Genomic DNA, 19,687 nt, shown 5'->3' on the forward strand with positions numbered 1-19,687 from the left:
CTAATACAGATACACCTCGACTTGTCCCCCAAGTATCGTGCCTGAGCTCAGCAGAAGCTTACGATGCATTTATGAAATTCAGCAATGCTTTGGGAAATGGTAATGTTGTAGAATCAATTGCTCCAAACTTTTTATCTTCCTGACCAAGACCAGCTCTCTTCACCAACGTGCATCTTCAGGATACTTGCCATGATCGATGATCGTTATCTCGTGTAACCATACCACTTCGCTCCGGACCTCTAATTAGGCGATCATTGGCCAGGGCAAGTTTATGACAATAATATTCGTAATTCATTAATATAGTAATCTATCCCTAAAGACCGACTCCTGTCAGTCAACTGTAATAGATCTCTTCAAAAGATCCTGTTTAGAGGCGGCGAGTATGTCGCGTGGAATGCGACCTTGCCGAAATGTTAGATGCAAGAGTATATATGCAAATGCCAGTAATGGACTATAGATCGCCCAGCAACCAAGGCCGTCGTCGAGGCCTTGGCTTGATAAGATTAAAGCAAGGCAGTGCTGTCAACCCTCTTCAGGGCTACACAGCACCCTTGCCTTCAGAATCACATTACGATATTGCAAATGCCCACCATGCTCATCGCCATGCTTTATCACTCCAGGAAAAGCAACACAACAGATCTCCCTCCCGGTCAGGGACTCTTCATCCTCACCACCCAAGTCTTCCATTGTCTCTGACTCAAACACGACCCTTTGATGTGGTAAAACCGTGGGCATGTTGACGCGTAGGACGGCTTTTTGAACAGCGACAAGGCGCGCAAGCTCGATTGAATTGTTGACAAGAACTCGTAGCCCACTATCTCGAGCCTCGGACGGTGATGTGCCACAAAGGGCGTCGAGGATACGGGTTATTCTGCTTAGGATAGCTTCTGTGACGGATGATGTTGATTCCTTGAGAGACAAGCCATCTCGTCGGAGAAGTGAAAGGGTAGAGGAGCGCCATTGGTTAATGGCTTCGTCGGAATCGGCTGCCAAAGGTTAGCGATTAACCTTTATGAGCGGTGAACTACACACCGTATGAAGAAATGAGCTTTTCCAGCTGCCGAAACTGTTGTGTTTGCGCTTCTGATAGACCGAAAAAGTAGGAGTCAAAGACCATCTCGACTAATATCTTTGACACAATAGACTGCAAGAGGTAAACCTTGTGTGTAGATGCAAGCTCCTCGTACATAGGCACAAGATCGTTGACCTCCGCCAACGTTGCTTCATCCAGGGCCTCCAGGTCTGCACATGTCAGCACTTCAACGGTGCCCTCAATGAGAAGATGACTTACTTATCTTGGCCTTGCGAAAGTTCACAATAACCCAGTTCTGCAATCCATTGCCTAACCTTGCCATTCCATCACCAAACACTTCATCGCATTCTTGCCCATCTGTCCTTGTGCTATTACTTACCCACTCTTTCAGACCACGCACTTGTCCCCTAAGACCTCGAATCTCGTCATCTCGCTCCTTGAGCTCTCGTCGCAGAACCTCCCAGCCCTCTCGAAGCTCTTCCCGTTCGCCTTCTCTAACCTCAACCTCAGCACGTAGCAGTCGTAATTCAGTATCCGTCCGTAAATATTGCTGATTCAAGGCGCTGTGCTTCGCTTGCCAGAATGTGGCTGTTTCGCTTTCGTTCTGGCTCAGCTTATCCAATTCGCGATGGAACTCTCGTTCCATGATGCCCATCTCCTTCTCCAGATACGCAATCCTCTCATCCTTCTCTTTCAACGCAGCCTCGAGTTCCCGTTCCCTCTCTTTCTTCTCCTTCTTTTCTCTCCTTTCTTTGCGCTCCTTGTCGCGGTCCTTTTCCTTTGTGCTCCCACTGCCTGTCACTGCGTTCTCCTTCTCTTTGAGCGGGGCACCGCCGGTGGTGTCAAGTGTCTCTTCGGGGTTCGCGTTGGCATTGGAGGCCATGGCAGCTCGGGGAGGCATAGCAGGCATGCTATTTCGATTGTTGCTCGAGGCGCCGGTACGCAAGGTATGGGCAGGTGAGGTGCCGGGCCCTGGACGGCGCTTTTCAGACGTGTTCATTGTGGTAACGAGGCGGAGCTTTTGCTACAAGGTAAGATCGGATGTATAGCCCTCCACTGCAGAGGATCGTCAGGTCGTGGGGTCCGAGGCCAGGCGGTGCTGGTTCCGCATTGTCGCTGGCATCAAGTGCTGTATAGGATCGCAATGCTCGAGATTTGCGCAAGTGTTATGTTGAAGAGATGACGTTAGGTTTGGTTCCGTAGTTTGATGCCTAGAGGCGAGTGTTTGATTAGAATTCTAGGCGGCCGCCCACTGAAGGTGCGCTAATTCGGTTTGTCGCGAACCCAGTATCAGACCCCGGATCACTGATATGAAGTGAGATGAATGGGATAGTTCGAGTTTTACCATGGCATGGATTAATATGAATTTGAAACATTAATTTACAGCAGATTCTAGGCCGTCAGTGAAGGGAGCCTCTATGTTATCTCGGAGCTTCTATTTACTGCCTTGATTCGATAATGCTATGCATGTGGTCTATTACCCGTCTGTCAGCCTTTAAGCATCATGATACATGGTTGGTAATCCGTATTCAAGTATCAAAATGATTCAAGCGTCAACCTAATGAAAACTCTGCTCATCTGACTGGTTGCTTCAACTGTCTATTTCTCGCTCCTCTCGCTATCCAGCTGCCTAATAAGAAATCATGTCTAGGCTTCTCAGGCCAAGACCTCCGAAGCAGTATTCGCCTCAAGATGCTCACGCAGTCTCCAGGCTTCAGGATTAGCACCCGACCTCAGCCACTACCTCATAAGCTTCGTCGTCTGTCCCCTCAATCTTCTTTGCCCCCATTCGACACAGCGTGACCTTGTCGAGGGGCATGTCCTCCAACCAGAAATAGTCATCATATGAACTGACAATGTCCCTGGCATCGAGCGTCAACTTCTCTCGTCGCCTCCCGCGACCATCCTTGACATAGATTGTATTGACCACAGTTGCGTGGAGTACCAATGGTCTGTCCTCCTTGGCCATCAGTCCAGCTTCCTGAAATGCAGCCTTGATCTGTTCACAGAACTTCTGCAGAATTCCCTCAGTATCAACGGGTGGCGCATACAGTACCGAAGTCTTCTCGGCGTTCTGAAAAGCATGTAAGCCCTTGAGAGTTATCGAAAGCCCCTCTTCAGTCGATGTCGTTCCAGCCCTAGCACTTGCAAGGTACTCCTTCAGCTTCAAATTCTTCAACACCTCGCTGGCCTGCTCAACGCCCTCGTCCTTGAGGCTCATAACACCGAGTGTCAGATGCATCGTGCCGGGTGGACGCACTGCAGTCGGTGGAACGCCAAAGCCAGAAGGATTCGTGACTTCTGTGCGGAAGGCAGCCAAGCTTCTAGCAAGCTGCGGCCCAGCCAGGGGGATGCATACAAAATGCGTCGGAGACGTCCTGACTGGTTTCGGCGGCATGGCTGAAATATCGAATTTGTCTTTCCAGGATAGTTTCTATCAGTCTCAGCGACAGTGTACAAGTGCAACTGCGAGTAGATGATATGTGACAGTATGTCTACAACTTGTCTTGTCCTAGGTGAGGTCAGCAAGTGAAACGACAAGCATGTATCGTGGGACTCGGCTGGCTGAATTGATGATTCAAAAGTCAGGCATACCCTGCAGTTCTAAATGTTGTGAAATGACTAACACGCCGTGTGCAACGTATCTGACGTTGGCCTGTCACACCGCGATGATGTCAGGTGTTCGTATCAACTGAGTTTCTATCCGTAGATCGAAGTAACCCAAGCTGTATCAAAATTACCCCACCAATGTCAGAGCTCTCAGAGTCAGAGATGCAGTCAATCAGTCACATATCAACTAATCGATAAGTGGTTTCGACAACAATAGACAAAAAAGAAAGGTGAAGATAGATCTCGCTGAATGGCAGGCTTTGGCCAATTCGTCAGAGAACCAAGTAGCGTTACGAGCAGAGTTCCTTTTGCTCCAATCCCAAGCATTTTGTCAAATCTATCTACAAAGTCTGCTTCTGCTCTCAACAATTCGTGTCAAAAAGGCTGTTCAATTCAAAGAGGGGTGGAAAGACACTCGATGCCATTCCGCACTACCTCGCAACGCCTCCAACATGTTTGACATTGACCTGACGGGTCGTCCTCTAAGCCTCAAGCCATTTCAAGGCCTGGGGTATCTGCTTCGATGAACCCGGCCATTTCCTTTTCTGAATGTACCCAACACAACAAGTATTTGTTGAACCGAAAATGCTCCTATTGAGGTTCCGTGACGAGAGCCAAGTAGCAAGTCACGACTGCAAAAGACTGCCTCCATTTGATCGTGAACACGACACCTAGTAGGCTTTATGATGATGGGAATAAATGCGTTATTCCCTTGAATCATAGTACTGCCTCAAAAGTTTCTCGACCTCGGCGTAATCCGTTTTAACGGCTTCGAAAGCGTCTTTGATGTGCTTTAGACAAACCTCCGAGTCATCTTCAGGGGAGCCGTCGAGCTTTTCGTGTTTGCCATAACGCTGGATCTTTTCGCAGCCATCCCTGATTTTGATGAGTCCCAGAGTCGCTGATGAGCCCTTGAGGAAATGTCCAAGAGACGAGAGCTTATCAAGATCTTCCTCTTCCCTAAGTGATGTCGAAACGAGGTCAGAAATTAGCCAGTATTCCCAACCATGCATGCAGCGTTTTATGTTCTCAACTCACAATGCCTCCTTTATCTGGTCAAAAGTCTCTTCTGCTTGCTCGAAGAAGCCAAATACAATAGAAGAGCTGAATTCACAATCGCCTGGCTCATCCATTTCAAGGATCTGCTCGAAAGTGGTCATATCGATGTTGTCACCGAAATCGACATCGTCACTCTGGGGTTGGGGTTGTTAGCGATTGTACTCGACTCGCAGTCAGGATCAAGCCCACCTTCTCCTCGGTTGGCGACATTTCGGCTGTAGTGTTCGTTTATATTCCTTGGACAAACGTATTAGGTAGGTGTTGTGAATCGAGACAGTGCTGAGAAGCTCCGGGGTCGTAGTAGCGTGGGTCCGCGGAGAAGAATGATCGGAGAGGAGAAATGATAGAACCTAGGTAGCCTCGGGGTTAGAAACTCTGGCACATGAGAGATCAAACAAGCGAGCGCGAAACAAATAAAGACAAGGATTCAACAGCTAGAGCCACTTGGACTTGAGCTTGAACAAGGAGAGGAAAGATTTTGAAGGTTGGAGGTGATACCGCGGGAGCGGAATGGAACAAGATGTGAGTGGCTGGCAAGGGGTCTCAGATCAAGCGAAGCCATGGCGCCCGAGTGACGCTTGGTTTCTGTCAGGGCGGTAGAAGTAGCTGGAGAAGGGTGGCCGTTGCGCTATTCCAAGGGTTTGCTTGTACCTGAGGTTGGGGGTCCTTTTTTTTTTTTTTGAGTTCGCGGGAGCTGCAGCTATCCTGGGGTATGACGATATACAAGACAGGAGCTAGATATCGACACCTTTAGACAGAGGAACAGCAAGACGAGGGCAGAAACGAGGAAGAAGAGCACAAGGAAGAGTAGAGACAAAATAAGGACCTGAGAGATATGGCTTGTGCTTGGTAGAAGGCGGCGGTTAACAAGTGTGTGATGTCGGGTGCTGGTATGTGGGCAGTCAACTCATAAGTGAGGGGCTAACGATGGAGAGGGAGGGTCCATTTGCATTCGAAATCAACCATCCCATCCACCCATTCATTCATGGATACCTTAGTAGGTAAGGTAGTCAAGTCAGGCAAGGCAAGGTACCTCAGGGCTCAGGTAGCCATATTCAAAGCCATTATCCTCAGACGAGCCATCGCGGGTGGGGTTGAGCCGCTCTAGCAGATGCAGGGCGTCAAAACCGACTGGACTGTGATGTGCTATGGCCAGCCATTCGAGGAGACGGAGACGGGACAGTGAATGAGTGGGGGATGGTGTTGTGTTTAGTGCGGAAAAACCACATTTTTTTTTAGGCGACCGGTCGAATACTAGGTAGACCAGAGACATTCATGTCCATATTGGGGAGGGTAAAGAAATGCAATGGCTGGTGTGAATGAGAGAACATGAGAGAAGGAACCCAAGGGTATCGGAAAAGACAGAATATGCATATCTTGACTTCTGCTAGGAAGGAGAGATATGCGATGTGATGCGATCCATGATGCAATGTGCTTGAGGTTTCCTTACCTGGATAGATCTGATCAAAGTGGGACGTAGGTGGACAGTCGATTCTTTGGTACAGAGAGAGATACTGAATAAGGGTGTTTGTCAAGGGAAAAGATTATCAATCTATTCCAGTCTCGAGCCGTGCCCTTGCGTACGGGCAAATATCGACTTGAAACTGACAGACAGACAGACTGACTGACTGTGAATGTGTGAGTGAGTGACTGACCCAGCAACTTGGAGGTGCTGTTCTGCGGGAGATCCCGAAGCGGGCTGCTCTGGTACGACTGACGACAGTGGCTGGATATAGCGTCACAGGTTTGAGGCACGACCAGGGAGTAGAATTCGGGGGTGGAGGGGCATGGGCATATACAAAAAGGGGAGAGAAGCCGTTGAGGTTTTTAGTACCCTAAAGGAATAGATGCGAATGGAGATAGCTTAGGTCGATAGGTAGAGAGGAGGAGAGAGAGACAGGGCGGAGAGAGAGAGAAAGAGGAGAGTTCCAAGGTTTGTAAATGGAATTGGATCTTTTGGTGGCTGCTGTAGGTAGGTACCTAGGCATTGACTTGAGGTGACTTCGAATGGAAGAAGGGGCCCTGCCGATTACGTCGGTGCTCACTGTTTTGTACAAGAGTCCACTAAAAGAGACAAGAGAAGAGCGCAAAAAAATCGGGGAGACGACACCAAAATGCACCAACAGAACCCAGCTGTTGCATCATTTGGTTCCATTCCGTCGAGAAGCAGAAGGCCTAGATTCCACAGCTTCCATTGGGGGAGACACCAATCCAAAAGCCGTAAATGATCGTCCATCTTCTTGTGTCTTTCTGTTGGCCTTGCAGCCTTGGTCTTTTTTTTCTTTCTTTTTGACGTCTACCAAAATCATGTCAGTGCCATCCATGCCCATGCTCGTGCGCTCCCGCGCGATAGCTTAATACCAGAAATATTCCTCAACACCGCTGACTCTGCACCAGATCGATGTCACCGCTGATTAGGTCCTTAACAGACCATCCCTTCCAACTATTTAGGAAGCTCATCGTCTTTTTCGTTCTGGTTCTCCGGGACTTCCAACCGTGTCCGCCTAGCGTGGAAATAGTCCGCTAATCCATAACGACAACAGACAGACAAGCACCACCAACCGGGATACCAAAAGTATAGTACAGTACAGATGCCACCATGATCTTCGGCCTGTATCCGGAGTTCTATTCTTGACAGGCATTGTTTCATGATCCCCTCCTCCAGATGCTGACATACAGATAGCGCGCAGTGCACAGCATACACAAGGCTCCAGCGTCTCATGATATCCAGCACACCGGTCATAAGTTGGCGCATGGCTAAATACGCAAATCCCCAGCTAGCTGTGGCATGTCTCCGGGACCCGGGAAGTCGTCACCCGGAGCTGAAGCAATTCACTCTCTCGCGCTCCTCCACTTGCTGCTGGCTCTATCACTTGTACGGATAGTGTGTTATGCAGTGGATCACCCAAGCCCTCTCGGCCGAGACAAACACAACAGGACGCCGCTTATGCCTCGTCTCTCGATCTCACTGCTTTGATGCTATACTTGCAAGATACAAGCTGCAAGATACCCAGGCACAATGTCCCGAGACAAGACGCAACGTTCACCGAGTCACCGGTCCACACTCTCAACTCTTGGTATTTCTCAGACAGGAGACGATCGGCATCTCGGCCGTAGGGCACGGGAGCTTCCCTCAGAAGATTCCAAGTCTTGGGAACCAAAGCTCCCCAGCACTCACAAGCTCAGGATGACATGCACGCCGTCTTATGCCCGCAGGCCCACCCGGTTGAATTCGACTCAAGAAGTTGGGCCCGTTCAATGAAACGAAACCCCACGCTGATTGCACCCTTGATGTTGAAGCTGTTCTTTGTCTCTCACACCAGCCACCGCAATCACGACTTTGGTGCGGCATTTTCTCCGTCGCAGACCTACTGCATCTGTGATGCTGTATACCTGTGGCTTGCGTTGCTCTCGCTTCCACTGACATTGGGCCCTGCAGGGTCCGTTGATCAATCTCATTAAGCACCCCTCACTGACGTTTCCGCCAGGCGCCTCGTGCACGGTTACGCCTGAATGCTTGATGGCGGGGTTTGACCACCGGCGGCTGAACAGATGCTTCTTTTACTTGATTATTCCCTTCTCTGGGATGGCATGATCAAGCTGCTTAAAGTCACGAGATGTATAAAACTTGGTCTTTTAGTCTTTGAACTTGGATTCAAGTCCACTTAACAACCCTTACGGAGGGGCAGGCGTGCTTGACAACACAACAACTCCCACTACGACTCAGCATCTTATCAAGCTATCCATGTCTTGAGACTTCGATATTGGGTACCCACCATGTTGGACCTCACCGCAAACTGTCACAGAAGAGCTTCTAATGCGCGACCGACCCAGATCTGTAGCTGCACATGGCATCGACGAGCGGCATAATCGGCATGTCTTGTTGCACATATCGACATCAGAGTCGAACCACCAATGACCCAATTCCCGGGAAGTTCGTAGCACAGCTAAGCCCTTTACCTCAGACTATCATGCACAAGAGTCATGAACCGCACCTGGAAGGCCTCCACGGGTGATCATCTCGCATTTGACTCAAAGTTGTAAGACCCTTTTATCAATCACACGCGGAACAAGTTTCATTCGAGGCCTGCAATGCACCCTCCTGCGATGTGATAAGTCGTCGACCCCGCAAACCGGTTTTGACTCACTCTTCTCAACTTGGCTGCACGATTATGGTGGATATTCCTCTGCCTTATTATTTTTGCTTCTTTTCTTTCTCGCACACTTTGAGGGTCCGACGTAGCAGCCCTAGATGTTATACAACGTAGTAAACGTGAAGCAAAAGTGACGTGGCGCTCATTTGCTTCCAAGACGACCCTGAGCGGGTCGTTTTTGCTTTCCAGTTGATGCTGATCCTGGCCCCGGCTGCGGAACGGGAGTGGGGCGGTGAACGGACCCCGCGCCGTGCTCCTTGGGCCTTGGCCGGCGCGGAGCTTTGCCGATAAGTGCCAGGGTCGAGCGAGTCGGGTAAGTTGCCTAGAAGCCCTCTCCTTACAATGGATGGTGGCTATGTAAGAATATCACTTATTCAGAAGATTTCAAAGTCTGTGGATGCTCGGGCATTATTCTAGAACAAGCAGGATAAAGTACCCAATATCAATCATGTTATGAAGCCTGCTCCTATAATGCGAGGCTGAAGCTAGGTACGCCAAATATATTATCAACCAACTACGCTCTTAACCCATATACCCTTGTGTTATCCAATCTCTTTACTGCCTATATAAATGAATAATCGGTTTATCGTCTTGTGTTTAGTCGCTTCATTCTAAAACATCACTTTGGATGCCACGCTCAATAACCAAGCTGCATCTCTCCAACCGCCTTCGTCGGTTCCTGGGGGTGGAATACGCTCTTCTGGGGCTGTTGATATGCCTGCCAGATGGCGGGAGGACCAACTACGGGAGCGGACAAGTTGAGAATCTCCTTCCTGAGGAGTCCCGTCACTATCATCTTCTGAATCCTCATCGTCTTCCTCTACGGAGAAGAGGGACCAGACATTGCCGAACCAAGTCCCTGTGTTAGCTTGGCCCTTGCGCATGAGGCGTCGCACGGTAGCTTCATCATCTTGGGACAAGTCCTGTTCGAGCTCCTCGAGCTTCTCGTCGAGGTTAACGAAGTCAGGGCCAGGTAAATCATTGTTGACCTCTTGGTCGGGGAAGTAGGACCCATCGGCAGTCATTGAGAATTCCAGAGGTGAGTGGAGGAGACTCCTAGGTCGCGTCAAGCTGTGGGAGCGACTGTGCGTGCGGCTAGGGAAGCGACTGGCGTATGGAGATGCGTCCTCAGCAGTGCTACCGCGGCGACTAGCATGGCGGCTCGTAAGCTCACGCTCACGAGCAAGTTCACTTTCAAAAGCATCCTCGTCGGGGTCCATCCCTCCTAGGCTGGTAGAACTCTGACGCGAGATAAGCCAAGCCTGACCCTTAGACTCGCGAGCTTCGGAGCTCATGAGCGCGCCTGTCCTGAGCAGCCAATCATTATCATTGCGATTACGCATGCTGAAGCTCATATCATCTTTGTGGTGTCTGGGGGTTGCGCGACCAGAATGAGCCTTGCGTGATGCGCCAACCGCAAGGTGAGACGCGGATTTGCTTTTGGCGAGAGGTGTTGAGGGGGCTCGGGTATGGGACCTCGAGCGCGATGCTGTCGGGGATCGAGCGAGAAGACGTGGTGTTGAAGGAGCAGACTTTCCTTGGATATAGGAGGGAATCGGATGGATAAGCGAGTGAGGGTGGGATGCGATAGCGTCGGCAATGAGTTCGTCGTCGTTGAGGGGGAGTTTGGCGGTCAAGGGCGCGAGGGAGAGATGGCTGAGGTTGGAAGAGGAGCGATTCTTGCGACGAGAGCGGTCGGCATGTTGATTGTATGCAACATCCATGATGGCGATGGTATCGCTATCACTATAGATGAATGTGTTGGTGGTGGTTTGAATAAACAATGGCTGGCTACTACAGCAAGTAGTAGCGTTTATTAGCACGATACGATACAATACGATACGTAGGTGGTTGAATGGTAGTGGTTGAGAGCAAATGCGGAGAGAAGTCAATGGTTCCTCAACCAGTAACGGGCGATCGGCATGTGATGGCGAGAGCTACTATAGAGCGTGAAACTGGGAATGGTAAATCGGCATAAAAAAGATGGGAAATGGGAGCAAGTTTAATAAGAGAAAGAGAGAACAATTAATGTGGCCCTTCTTCAAATTAGATAAAAATAAGGCGATGAACTCTTCAATCGCCGAGGCCCGGAATAGTTACGAAAATCTAGGTTGGTCGCTATTGCCTGTGAAGAGCTGATCTAGACGGAAAAGAGAAGAAGTGATGCAACCTAAAAAGCTCTTTCCCCAGGCCCTTGATCAGAACTTTCAGAGATGGCGAGTACATGATCTGGGAGTCATAGCATGTATCTTTCCCGCCCTGTTACCCCGCATCAGTACTTCGCCCACCGGCTTGATCAGGTACCGCAAAAAATCTCGATTACCTTGGGTACGGGCATCGACACCAAATCTAGCAAATCCATCGCCGCTGATTGCCCATTTCATCCACACCAAGAAAATATCACCACTTGCACGCTCGGCCTTGTCCGACCAGACCAGAACAGGTCGAACGACAGCTGCATACAGGCCCAGAGTCTGCCCATTCTGCACCGCTTCAGTTGCATCGACAGTTACTGTGTGCTGTTGGTGAAGATCATCAGGCAACTAGAGCTTCGCCTGCTTTGGTGGTGAGGCGAGAAATAGTCAAGATGCGCAATCTTCGCAACATTCGATTCGGACAGTGCCAGCGCGATAATGTAACAGCTGCGTGTTGGGATCCTGAGAAGGATCAGGTTCTTGCCGTAGCCCAACCTTCTGTGGACGGCTGTGAGATTGAGCTGTTGAGAATCTCTGGAGATCGAGACATGTAAGTGCATTGTCCATAGAATAATTCACACATAATAGTTACTTACTGCATATAGCTCAGTCAGTACTGTAACCAGCTGGGAGGCTCCAAACCCTTCACCAGACCTCGTCGTCGACAAGGTCGTCAGTTTGCAGTATCTCAGTGGCTCAGCAACTACATGTCTCGTCTTCGAAGGAGGCGATATCGTTACAGTCCGAGAAGACGACTTCTCAGAACAAGGTGCTCACATTGAGATTGTTGGATCTATAGATATTGGTATTGCTGCTGCTCGATGGTCCCCTGATGAGGAACTCCTCATTGTTGTCACAAAGGAGAACAATATCATATTCATGGGTTCAACCTTTGACCCAGTTGCTGAGATCCCAATGACGGTCGATGACCTCAATGCATCGAAGCATGTATCCGTCGGATGGGGAAAGAAGGAGACGCAGTTTCAAGGTCGAGGTGCAAAGGCAATGCGTGACCCTACTATCCCCGAAAAGGTCGATGAGGGTCTACCCAGTCCTCATGAGGATGGTGCCACCACCATTAGCTGGAGAGGCGATGGCGCCTATGTGGCTATCAACTCGATCCAAGAAGGCTCACGCCGCGTAATTCGAGTATACTCACGAGAAGGAGAGCTGGACAGTGCAAGTGAGCCAGTTGATGGTCTCGAGAGTTCTCTGAGCTGGCGACCAGCCGGAAACCTAATGGCTGGTATTCAGCGAAAGTCAAACCAGATCGATGTGGTCTTTTTCGAGAGGAACGGTTTACGGCATGGCGAGTTCACACTTCGTTCTCCTTCTGGGCCAGTTGAAGCTCATGAGAGAATACGCCTTCAGTGGAACTCAGACTCGACTGTCCTAGCCGTCATTTTCAAGGATATGGTTCAGCTATGGACTATGGGCAACTATCACTGGTACCTCAAACAAGAGATTCCTATCGAGGCTACCTCGACATGTTTGTCATGGCATCCCGAGAAGGCTTTGCGCTTTGCTGCTACTTCAACAAATACTGTCGTTGTGACAGAGCACATCTTCCATACAGCACGGGGATCGTGCCATCCGCCGCACGACAATGGTGCCGTTGCGGTGATTGACGGCGAAACAGTCAAGTTGACCCCTTTCCGAACAGCCAATGTACCGCCCCCTATGTCAATGTTCGATATCACGGTTCCTGCGGCGGCAGTAGACGTTGCATTCGGCCGTGACAACATGTCCTTTGCGGTTCTTCACCGAAAGGGTATTGATGTTTATGAGTGGCCCGTCAAGAACGGTAGATCCATCAAGCCGAAGCTCTCCAAGAAGGTATTATTTGACGAGATGGCAAGCCCTGGTTACAATGTGCTTTTGAGAATTGCCGCTGTAGTTGATACTTTCCATTACTTCGGTTTCGAAGAGGAGAAGGGCTTTGTTCAGCGATTCGTACAGGCTGCGGGTGAAGGTGAAATATCTGTCGCAAATGTCAACTCTCGGGAGGTTCTTGTCGCCACAACTAGTCACCAGGACGATAATTCGTTCACTGGGTATGGCCAGGACAACTCGGGAAAGCTTTTCCATATCAGTGAGTCCGGTAATGAGATGCTGCCTATGCAATTCCAGACACAGCTGCCTTGGTTTGAGATTAGCAAGGTTGATGATGAGATTGTTGCCTTTGGCCTCTCCCGGAACGGGCATCTTTATGCCAATTCCCGTCTTCTGGCAAAGAACTGTACTTCATTCATCGTTACACCCAGCCATCTCATCTTCACTACCAATAACCACTTGGTCAAGTTTGTTCACTTGTCTGCGAACGTCGATGGTAAGTCACTCTTTGTCTTTCGTTACTACCTACTAATGCCCCATTAGATCTTGAAGTCCCTGCAGATGACCCCGAGACCGACGAACGTTGCCGCAGCGTGGAGCGTGGATCGCGACTTGTCACAGCTATTCCCGCCAATATGAGCATCGTCTTGCAGATGCCCCGTGGAAACCTGGAGACCGTCTTCCCTCGAGCCATGGTCGTGGCAGGTATCCGTAACCTCATTGATGAGAAGAACTACGCTCGAGCATTCTCATACTGTCGTACTCAGCGCGTAGATATGAACATTCTCTACGACCATCAGCCCGAGCAATTCTTAGCCAATGTTGGCCTTTTCCTCGACCAGATCCCTGACGTCACTCATATTGATCTCTTCCTTTCTTCTCTCCGGTATGTTTGCTTTTTTGTTTCAGCCTTTCAGGACCATCGCTAACCTAGACAGTGCTGAGGATGTTACCCAGACCATGTATCAAGATACGAAGCGGTCTACCGGTTTTGGGGCTGATACGATCCCCTCTGACTTGTCGCCCGCACCACGGGGTTCCGCTGCAAAGGTCAACACGGTCTGCGATGCTCTTCTCGACGCCCTCCAGAGCCGCAAGGCTACCAACCTTCAAAATACCATTACCGCCCACGTTTGCAAGGCTCCACCTGCACTCGACGACGGCCTTCTTCTAGTCGCTGAGCTCATGCGTGAGGATGAGAAGATTGCTGAAAAGGCAGTCGAGCATATCTGCTTCTTAGTCGACGTCAATCGACTATATGAGAATGCCCTTGGGCTCTATAACCTTGATCTGGCCCTCCTTGTCGCTCAGCAGTCCCAACGTGACCCTCGCGAATACCTCCCCTTCATTCAAAACCTGCACTCTCTTGCCGAGCTTAGACGTCACTTCGAGATCGATGATCATCTTGAGCGTCGAGTCAAAGCCCTTGGTCATCTCCAAACAATGGATGTATTTGATGAACTCCTTGCTTATACCACGAAACACTCCCTGTACCACGATGCGCTCCGTTTATACCGCTACGATCCTCCTCGCCTTCGAGAACTCACAGCCGCTTACGCTGCCTATCTTGAATCCACATCAGCCTATCGAGAAGCGGGCCTTGCATACGAGTCACTCGAGAATTGGGTTAAGTCAACGAGCTGTTACCGAACCGCGGGCGCTTCATGTTGGCAAGAGTGCCTTTACACTGCAGCTCAGCAGCAACCTCCCATGTCGGCTGAGGCTATGTCCGACCTTGCCAACAACCTTGCAGATGCTCTCTGGGAAGCAAAGGACTACTCTGCTGCTTCCACCATCTACCTCGAATATCTTGACTCTATCGACATGGCCGTTCGTTGCCTGTGCAAGGGTTACCACTTTGCAGACGCTATCCGTCTCGTTGTTCAACGCAAACGCCCTGACCTCCTTACTGCCAGTGTCGACACTGGTCTTGCTGATGCGCTAGGTACAACGACCGAATTCCTGGCTGACTGCAAGGCCCAGCTCAAGGCTCAGGTTCCTCGTGTTGCCGAGCTTCGCCGTAAGGCCATTGAAGACCCTCTGGCTTTCTACGAAGGAGACCGCGCTGGTGGTATGGACATCCCCGACGATGTCTCTGTCGCTGCCTCTTCCCGAGTCAGCACCAGTGCATCGCTCTTTACACGATACACAGGCAAGGCTGGGAGTGTGGGAACCGCTGGAACGGGAGTCAGTCGCGCCACAAGCAAGAACCGTAAGCGCGAGGAGAAGAAGCGTGCTCGTGGACGAAAGGGAACAGTCTACGAGGAAGAATATCTCGTCAACAGTATTCGTCGTCTTATTGACCGTGTCAGTGCTGCTGCTCCAGATGCCGAGCGCCTCATCTTCGCGCTTGTACGGAGGAACATGCCCGAGCGCGCGCGTGCTGCAGAAGCTCTCATGGCTGAGGTATCTGAGGCTTGCACTGCTGCTGTAGCTGAGGTGTTCAAGGTGCCCGGGGCAGAGGCCGAGCCGAGGAATGACGCTGAGCCAACCTGGCAGGCTACAGGAGGTGAAGCAGTGCTGCAGGACTTTGTGATGGGACAGGGCAAGAAGTTGGAGCCTCCGATTGTTAAGGGGGTTAAGAAGCTTGCGCTTTTAGGATCATGATGAAAGATTTATCTCAAAAGTTGTGTTTAAACGATCAAATACAATCAAGAAGTAAAATATGGACCTGCTCTCAAGTGCCCCTGTTGTCCACATTGTTGGTTTGAAAAATGATATCGTAGTCCTGAGTTCAAAATATTCTTGCGCCTCTATCTAGTTGAGGGCATTGATTTCAGCCCAATCTTCGTTAGCATGTCACAAGCCTAGATTCAAATCTAGCCGAAAGGCAAAACTTTTACGGAATTTCAATCTGAGAAAATGTGATTGATCAAGTGAGAGAAACAAATCCCATTCGCCTCCGCTATGTCAAGATCCCAACTAAAAACTACCAAGTAAAAAGGCTAACTAAGTGCCGAGAATATCGAAAAAAGGGGCTAAGAAAATGCTGGCTTAGAGAGCCTTTGCCTCCTATATCCGGGGGTCCGTCCGTCCTTCCCAAGTCCATAACCATATTCCGTACTGACATATCGCATTCAAACAATCCCGCATAAGGCGTTTCTTCTTCCCAGGCATCATCTCCATAAACATAGGTAGTGGAACCGATCTAGGCACATCAAGATATGTATACTCGATCATATGACCAATGTGACTGACTAAGCGCCATTTGGCTGATCAGGTTGCTTATCGTCGTCGTCCTTTGGCGGCGGTAGGGGCGGCTGGTTTGCCTCAGCTTCTGCTTCTGCCTGAGCCTGGGCTTGTCGGGCCTCGTCTTCTTCAAGCTCCCTGAGAAATGCCGCGTCTTCGTCTTCCAGATCAGCTTCAGCGTCCGCACCCTCCTCGCCGATAGGGTTCTCGGGAATAATGCCGTTCTGACGCTGCCAAACCTCTCGTCGAATGCGGTCGTCCTTGGCTTTCCTTGCGCGCTCGACCTCCTCAAACCCGCCTGACTTCTTCAGCTTGCCGTCCGCAACGAAATTGGTGATTTCTCGGTGCAGTGGGTTGACTTGTCGCGTTGCTAGCTCCTTTTGCCGTAGCTTCTCCGCGCGCTCGATAGCTTCCAGTCGATCTTCGTGGTTAGGTTGTAAAGCTCTCACTTCGCCAAGAACACCTTCCTTTGCCGCGCTTTGATCGGCACTGTTGCCGAGGTTGATAAGGCCCTTGGAGAACTGGCGGGCACTTCCGGCACTTGCGCCAGTGCCGTTGTCCTTCATCTGCTCCTTGGTAGCCTGCTCAACAAGAGTGAACGTTTCTGAGGCCTTCTCCAGGTCGTCTCGCAGATCGACCAAAAGATCCTCCATAAGGCGAAGCTCGTCCCGCCCTTGGCACACGTCCTCTAACTCCTTCTCCCAAATCTTGGTCCAAATAGGTTTCTCCTGTGTCATGTACTCTTCCATTCTCTTCAGTTCCTTAGTCAACGTTGCGATATCCTTTCCAACAGAATCCAATTGTCGTGGCAGTGGTCGCACACCGCGGTGCACCACATCCTTACGCAGATCTTCAATAAGGTCCTGGAGGTCGTCCACCTTACCAACCAACCGATCAGAGTCGCTGTTGAGTTGTTTACGTCCACTGGTAACATATGAGTAACCAGCGTCGCCTTCGATATCGGGAATCGCAGCTTTGGCTGTGGCAACCTTGACGTTGGCCGCTTTTGCGCGAATGGTAGCCATTGAGTCTTGAATGTCTGCTTGGAAATTGGAGTAAGTCTGTCGCATAATGGCCAGATCTCGTCGCAAGGTCTTCAGTTCTCCCAGATGGCTACTATCCAACTTCCTTCCAGAGCTAAACTGTGTCTTTGTTCCGTCAGACGAGTGAGAAGTTGATGGAGGTGACAGTGCCAGTCGAGCCATTTCGTTGGCAGCCTCTTGTTGTCGGTCTGAAACTCGTTGAAGTGCAGCTCCTTGATCCGTTACTGTCTGCTTGACATCCCGAACAATTTCGGTTAAGGATGCAATTCCATCGTCGATATGTTTCTTTACTTCGTCTAAAGCCTCGACATTGAGCACCAGAACTGTTCGGTCTTTGACATCTGCGAGATCTTCCAATTCGTGTCGTACACCAGAAACCGGATCTTGGATGTAGATCTCAGGGAGATCTGCGCCGTTGTGTTGTGTATTCCAAGAAAACTTCTCGATAAATGCGAGTTGAAGCCGTCCGATGGTAAGCTCAGCGCGTCCCTCCGGTAGAACAAACTTCTTTACCTTGGACTTGTACTGGAGGAACAAGGTCAGATCCTTCGTGGGAGTCGGAGGGGGCGAATCTTGGAAGTATGAGGTCTCAGCAGGCTTTTGCTGTGGTGTGGGAGCAACTTCGGGTTCGGCCTTTGGCTTCTCGACTTTCGGCGTCTCTGGCGCATCGTCGCTGAAGAACATAGGATCAGTGGGGGGGCCACTGAGTGTTGCGCTGGCAGCATATGCTTCATCGGGTGTCTGCACCGTGGGAGGATCTGTCTTTGCGGGTAACTCTGCTAATGATGATTCCTCAGAAACGCTGTCTGGTATCCTGACGGGAGAATCTTCGGCAGGAGCCGTAGTACGCAGAGACTGGCTGGAAGTATTACGGTTGTGGCGTATAGACTGTCGACCTTGAACTGCTCGCAGTGATTCTCGGACTTCCTTTCTTCCTCGGTTTGGCACAGGTGAATTCTGCGGCGGAAGAATCGGTACACCATTAGCACCTCCCAGATGCTTGGATATTTGATATTGAGAATATCTGCGTGAAGCTCGTCTTTCCAGATCTCCACCCTTCTGCAGAGCTGCCAGAGCACTCGAGGTATTGTCTGGCGGAGGCGGTGGAGGCGGCGGGAACGAATCGATATTGAGCTCTCCTCCAGGCGGTCCAGGTGGTGCTGGAGGTCCAGTAGGGATATTACTTTCGCCCTCTGGATAAGGTGGAACAACTGGCATACTTTGCATCGTGTTGCTAGAGAGGGAAGACTGCTCTGATATGACTGATGCCCGAGAGGATTCTCGCTGAGCATTAAAGCGACGTGGGGACTGGTTGGTACTGCCGCCCGACTGACGCAAGGAATCAGTCGGTTGCGAGTCGGGCTGGAAACCATTCTCTAAACCCTCTTCTAACATATTGGTGAGTCCGCTGTTGCCGCTTCCAACGGTACTGACGCTGGTTGCCCTGTCGGGAGGTGCATGGCCGTCGCGGTCCCGAGCTTGCTTCTGGCGAAGCTTCTGTTGTTTGCGCTTTAGGCCGTGTAACAGATTAATAATGATGTCCCGGATCCTAGGCAAATATTTCTCCAAACTCTCGGCACTCGCCTCTTGGCTCAACGTCGCTTCGAGAATATGTCGCAGTAGATCGGGCACGTTTCCTAAGTCAGATGTGTCAACGTGGATGGCCGTGAATGCGCGACACGCCATATTGAATTCATAACCCAAGCGCACGTAAACGTCAGACACTTGGCTATCGGTAGCTTGTCCGCGCGACCATTGGGTCAAGGTCTCAAGAAGCTGTTTTGTTGCGACGAGGAGGTGTGTGACACTCTTTTCGATCTGCGATAGAGGCATATTGGAACCGCTGCCGGAACCCTGAGAGATCATGGAGCGTCAGCATCTTGCTTTGCAATTGGGTATGGGACGTGGGGCAGGGCTCGGCAGGGGCACACTCTCGTCCACGCTGAGCATTACGGTATACTCACTTCACGGTTCATCCTGCGAGACCCAGTCGATTGTACAGATCTCGCTGAGGCGCTTGAGGCTCGGGCCTGGAGCGCCGGCGAGATGGATCGGACAGGAACATTTGGTGGTGGCCCTGGCTCAGCGCCAGGCGAGCGACGATGGGCGAAGGCGCGTTGGGAACCGGATGACGGAGCTTGCATGACGGACGATGTATGCTCGGATATACGTATCTTAGTCGCGACAATATATTCGTCTTGTCGATGACGGTCTAGGGAGTGAAGAAGAAGTGACAGCCTCGGTCGACGAGCAGGTGACTTGGTTGGGAGATTAAGCTCGGTGGAAGCCCAGTGCTTAATCTACGGATTTTGGGTGCCTTCGAGGGGCAAGAGGCATCATCAAAACGAGCGGTAGGCAGGCAAAGCTGATCGCAAATCGAGGGTCGTGGTAAGAAAAAGGACGTCGCAAAAAAAGATCGAGGCAGGCGATGTACCTGGAGAGAGTGCGGCTGACGTGCGAGGAGAGAGGATTGGGATGAATTGTGGGAGGAGAGTCGAGCACTTGTAGAGAGGGTGGAAGGATTGGATGAATGATGATGGTGGACGACGGTACTCAGTTAGTGGATGAAGG

General features: G+C 50.6%; 6 protein-coding genes across 6 annotated transcripts; 1 reads left to right on the forward strand and 5 right to left on the reverse strand.

Moving 5' to 3' along the window:
- Positions 1-522: 522 nt before the first annotated feature.
- Positions 523-2,033, reverse strand: FMAN_12429 (uncharacterized protein; the record flags this gene model as incomplete). The annotated part of the gene is made up of 3 exons (XM_041834968.1): positions 523-986; positions 1,033-1,242; positions 1,292-2,033. 3 exons carry the CDS (start codon positions 2,031-2,033, stop codon positions 523-525), a joined length of 1,416 nt encoding a protein of 471 aa, XP_041685178.1.
- A 720-nt stretch (positions 2,034-2,753) lies between these two features.
- On the reverse strand, positions 2,754-3,431 carry FMAN_12430 (uncharacterized protein; the record flags this gene model as incomplete). The annotated part of the gene is made up of 1 exon (XM_041834969.1): positions 2,754-3,431. The coding sequence occupies one exon, from the start codon at positions 3,429-3,431 to the stop codon at positions 2,754-2,756; it is 678 nt and encodes a 225-aa protein (XP_041685179.1).
- A 916-nt stretch (positions 3,432-4,347) lies between these two features.
- On the reverse strand, positions 4,348-4,912 carry FMAN_12431 (uncharacterized protein; the record flags this gene model as incomplete). The annotated part of the gene is made up of 3 exons (XM_041834970.1): positions 4,348-4,603; positions 4,682-4,836; positions 4,892-4,912. The coding sequence occupies 3 exons, from the start codon at positions 4,910-4,912 to the stop codon at positions 4,348-4,350; spliced, it is 432 nt and encodes a 143-aa protein (XP_041685180.1).
- A 4,555-nt stretch (positions 4,913-9,467) lies between these two features.
- On the reverse strand, positions 9,468-10,580 carry FMAN_12432 (uncharacterized protein; the record flags this gene model as incomplete). Its single annotated transcript, XM_041834971.1, has 1 exon — positions 9,468-10,580. One exon carries the CDS (start codon positions 10,578-10,580, stop codon positions 9,468-9,470), a length of 1,113 nt encoding a protein of 370 aa, XP_041685181.1.
- Positions 10,581-11,443: 863 nt separating this feature from the next.
- Positions 11,444-15,491, forward strand: FMAN_12433 (uncharacterized protein; the record flags this gene model as incomplete). The annotated part of the gene is made up of 4 exons (XM_041834972.1): positions 11,444-11,601; positions 11,657-13,380; positions 13,428-13,770; positions 13,823-15,491. 4 exons carry the CDS (start codon positions 11,444-11,446, stop codon positions 15,489-15,491), a joined length of 3,894 nt encoding a protein of 1,297 aa, XP_041685182.1.
- Positions 15,492-16,081: 590 nt separating this feature from the next.
- On the reverse strand, positions 16,082-19,260 carry FMAN_12434 (uncharacterized protein; the record flags this gene model as incomplete). Its single annotated transcript, XM_041834973.1, has 2 exons — positions 16,082-18,970; positions 19,081-19,260. The coding sequence occupies 2 exons, from the start codon at positions 19,258-19,260 to the stop codon at positions 16,082-16,084; spliced, it is 3,069 nt and encodes a 1,022-aa protein (XP_041685183.1).
- Positions 19,261-19,687: the final 427 nt, after the last annotated feature.

The sequence above is a fragment of the Fusarium mangiferae genome (assembly GCF_900044065.1).
Source record: "Fusarium mangiferae strain MRC7560 genome assembly, contig: FMAN_scaffold009, whole genome shotgun sequence".
Classification (NCBI taxonomy): domain Eukaryota; kingdom Fungi; phylum Ascomycota; class Sordariomycetes; order Hypocreales; family Nectriaceae; genus Fusarium; species Fusarium mangiferae.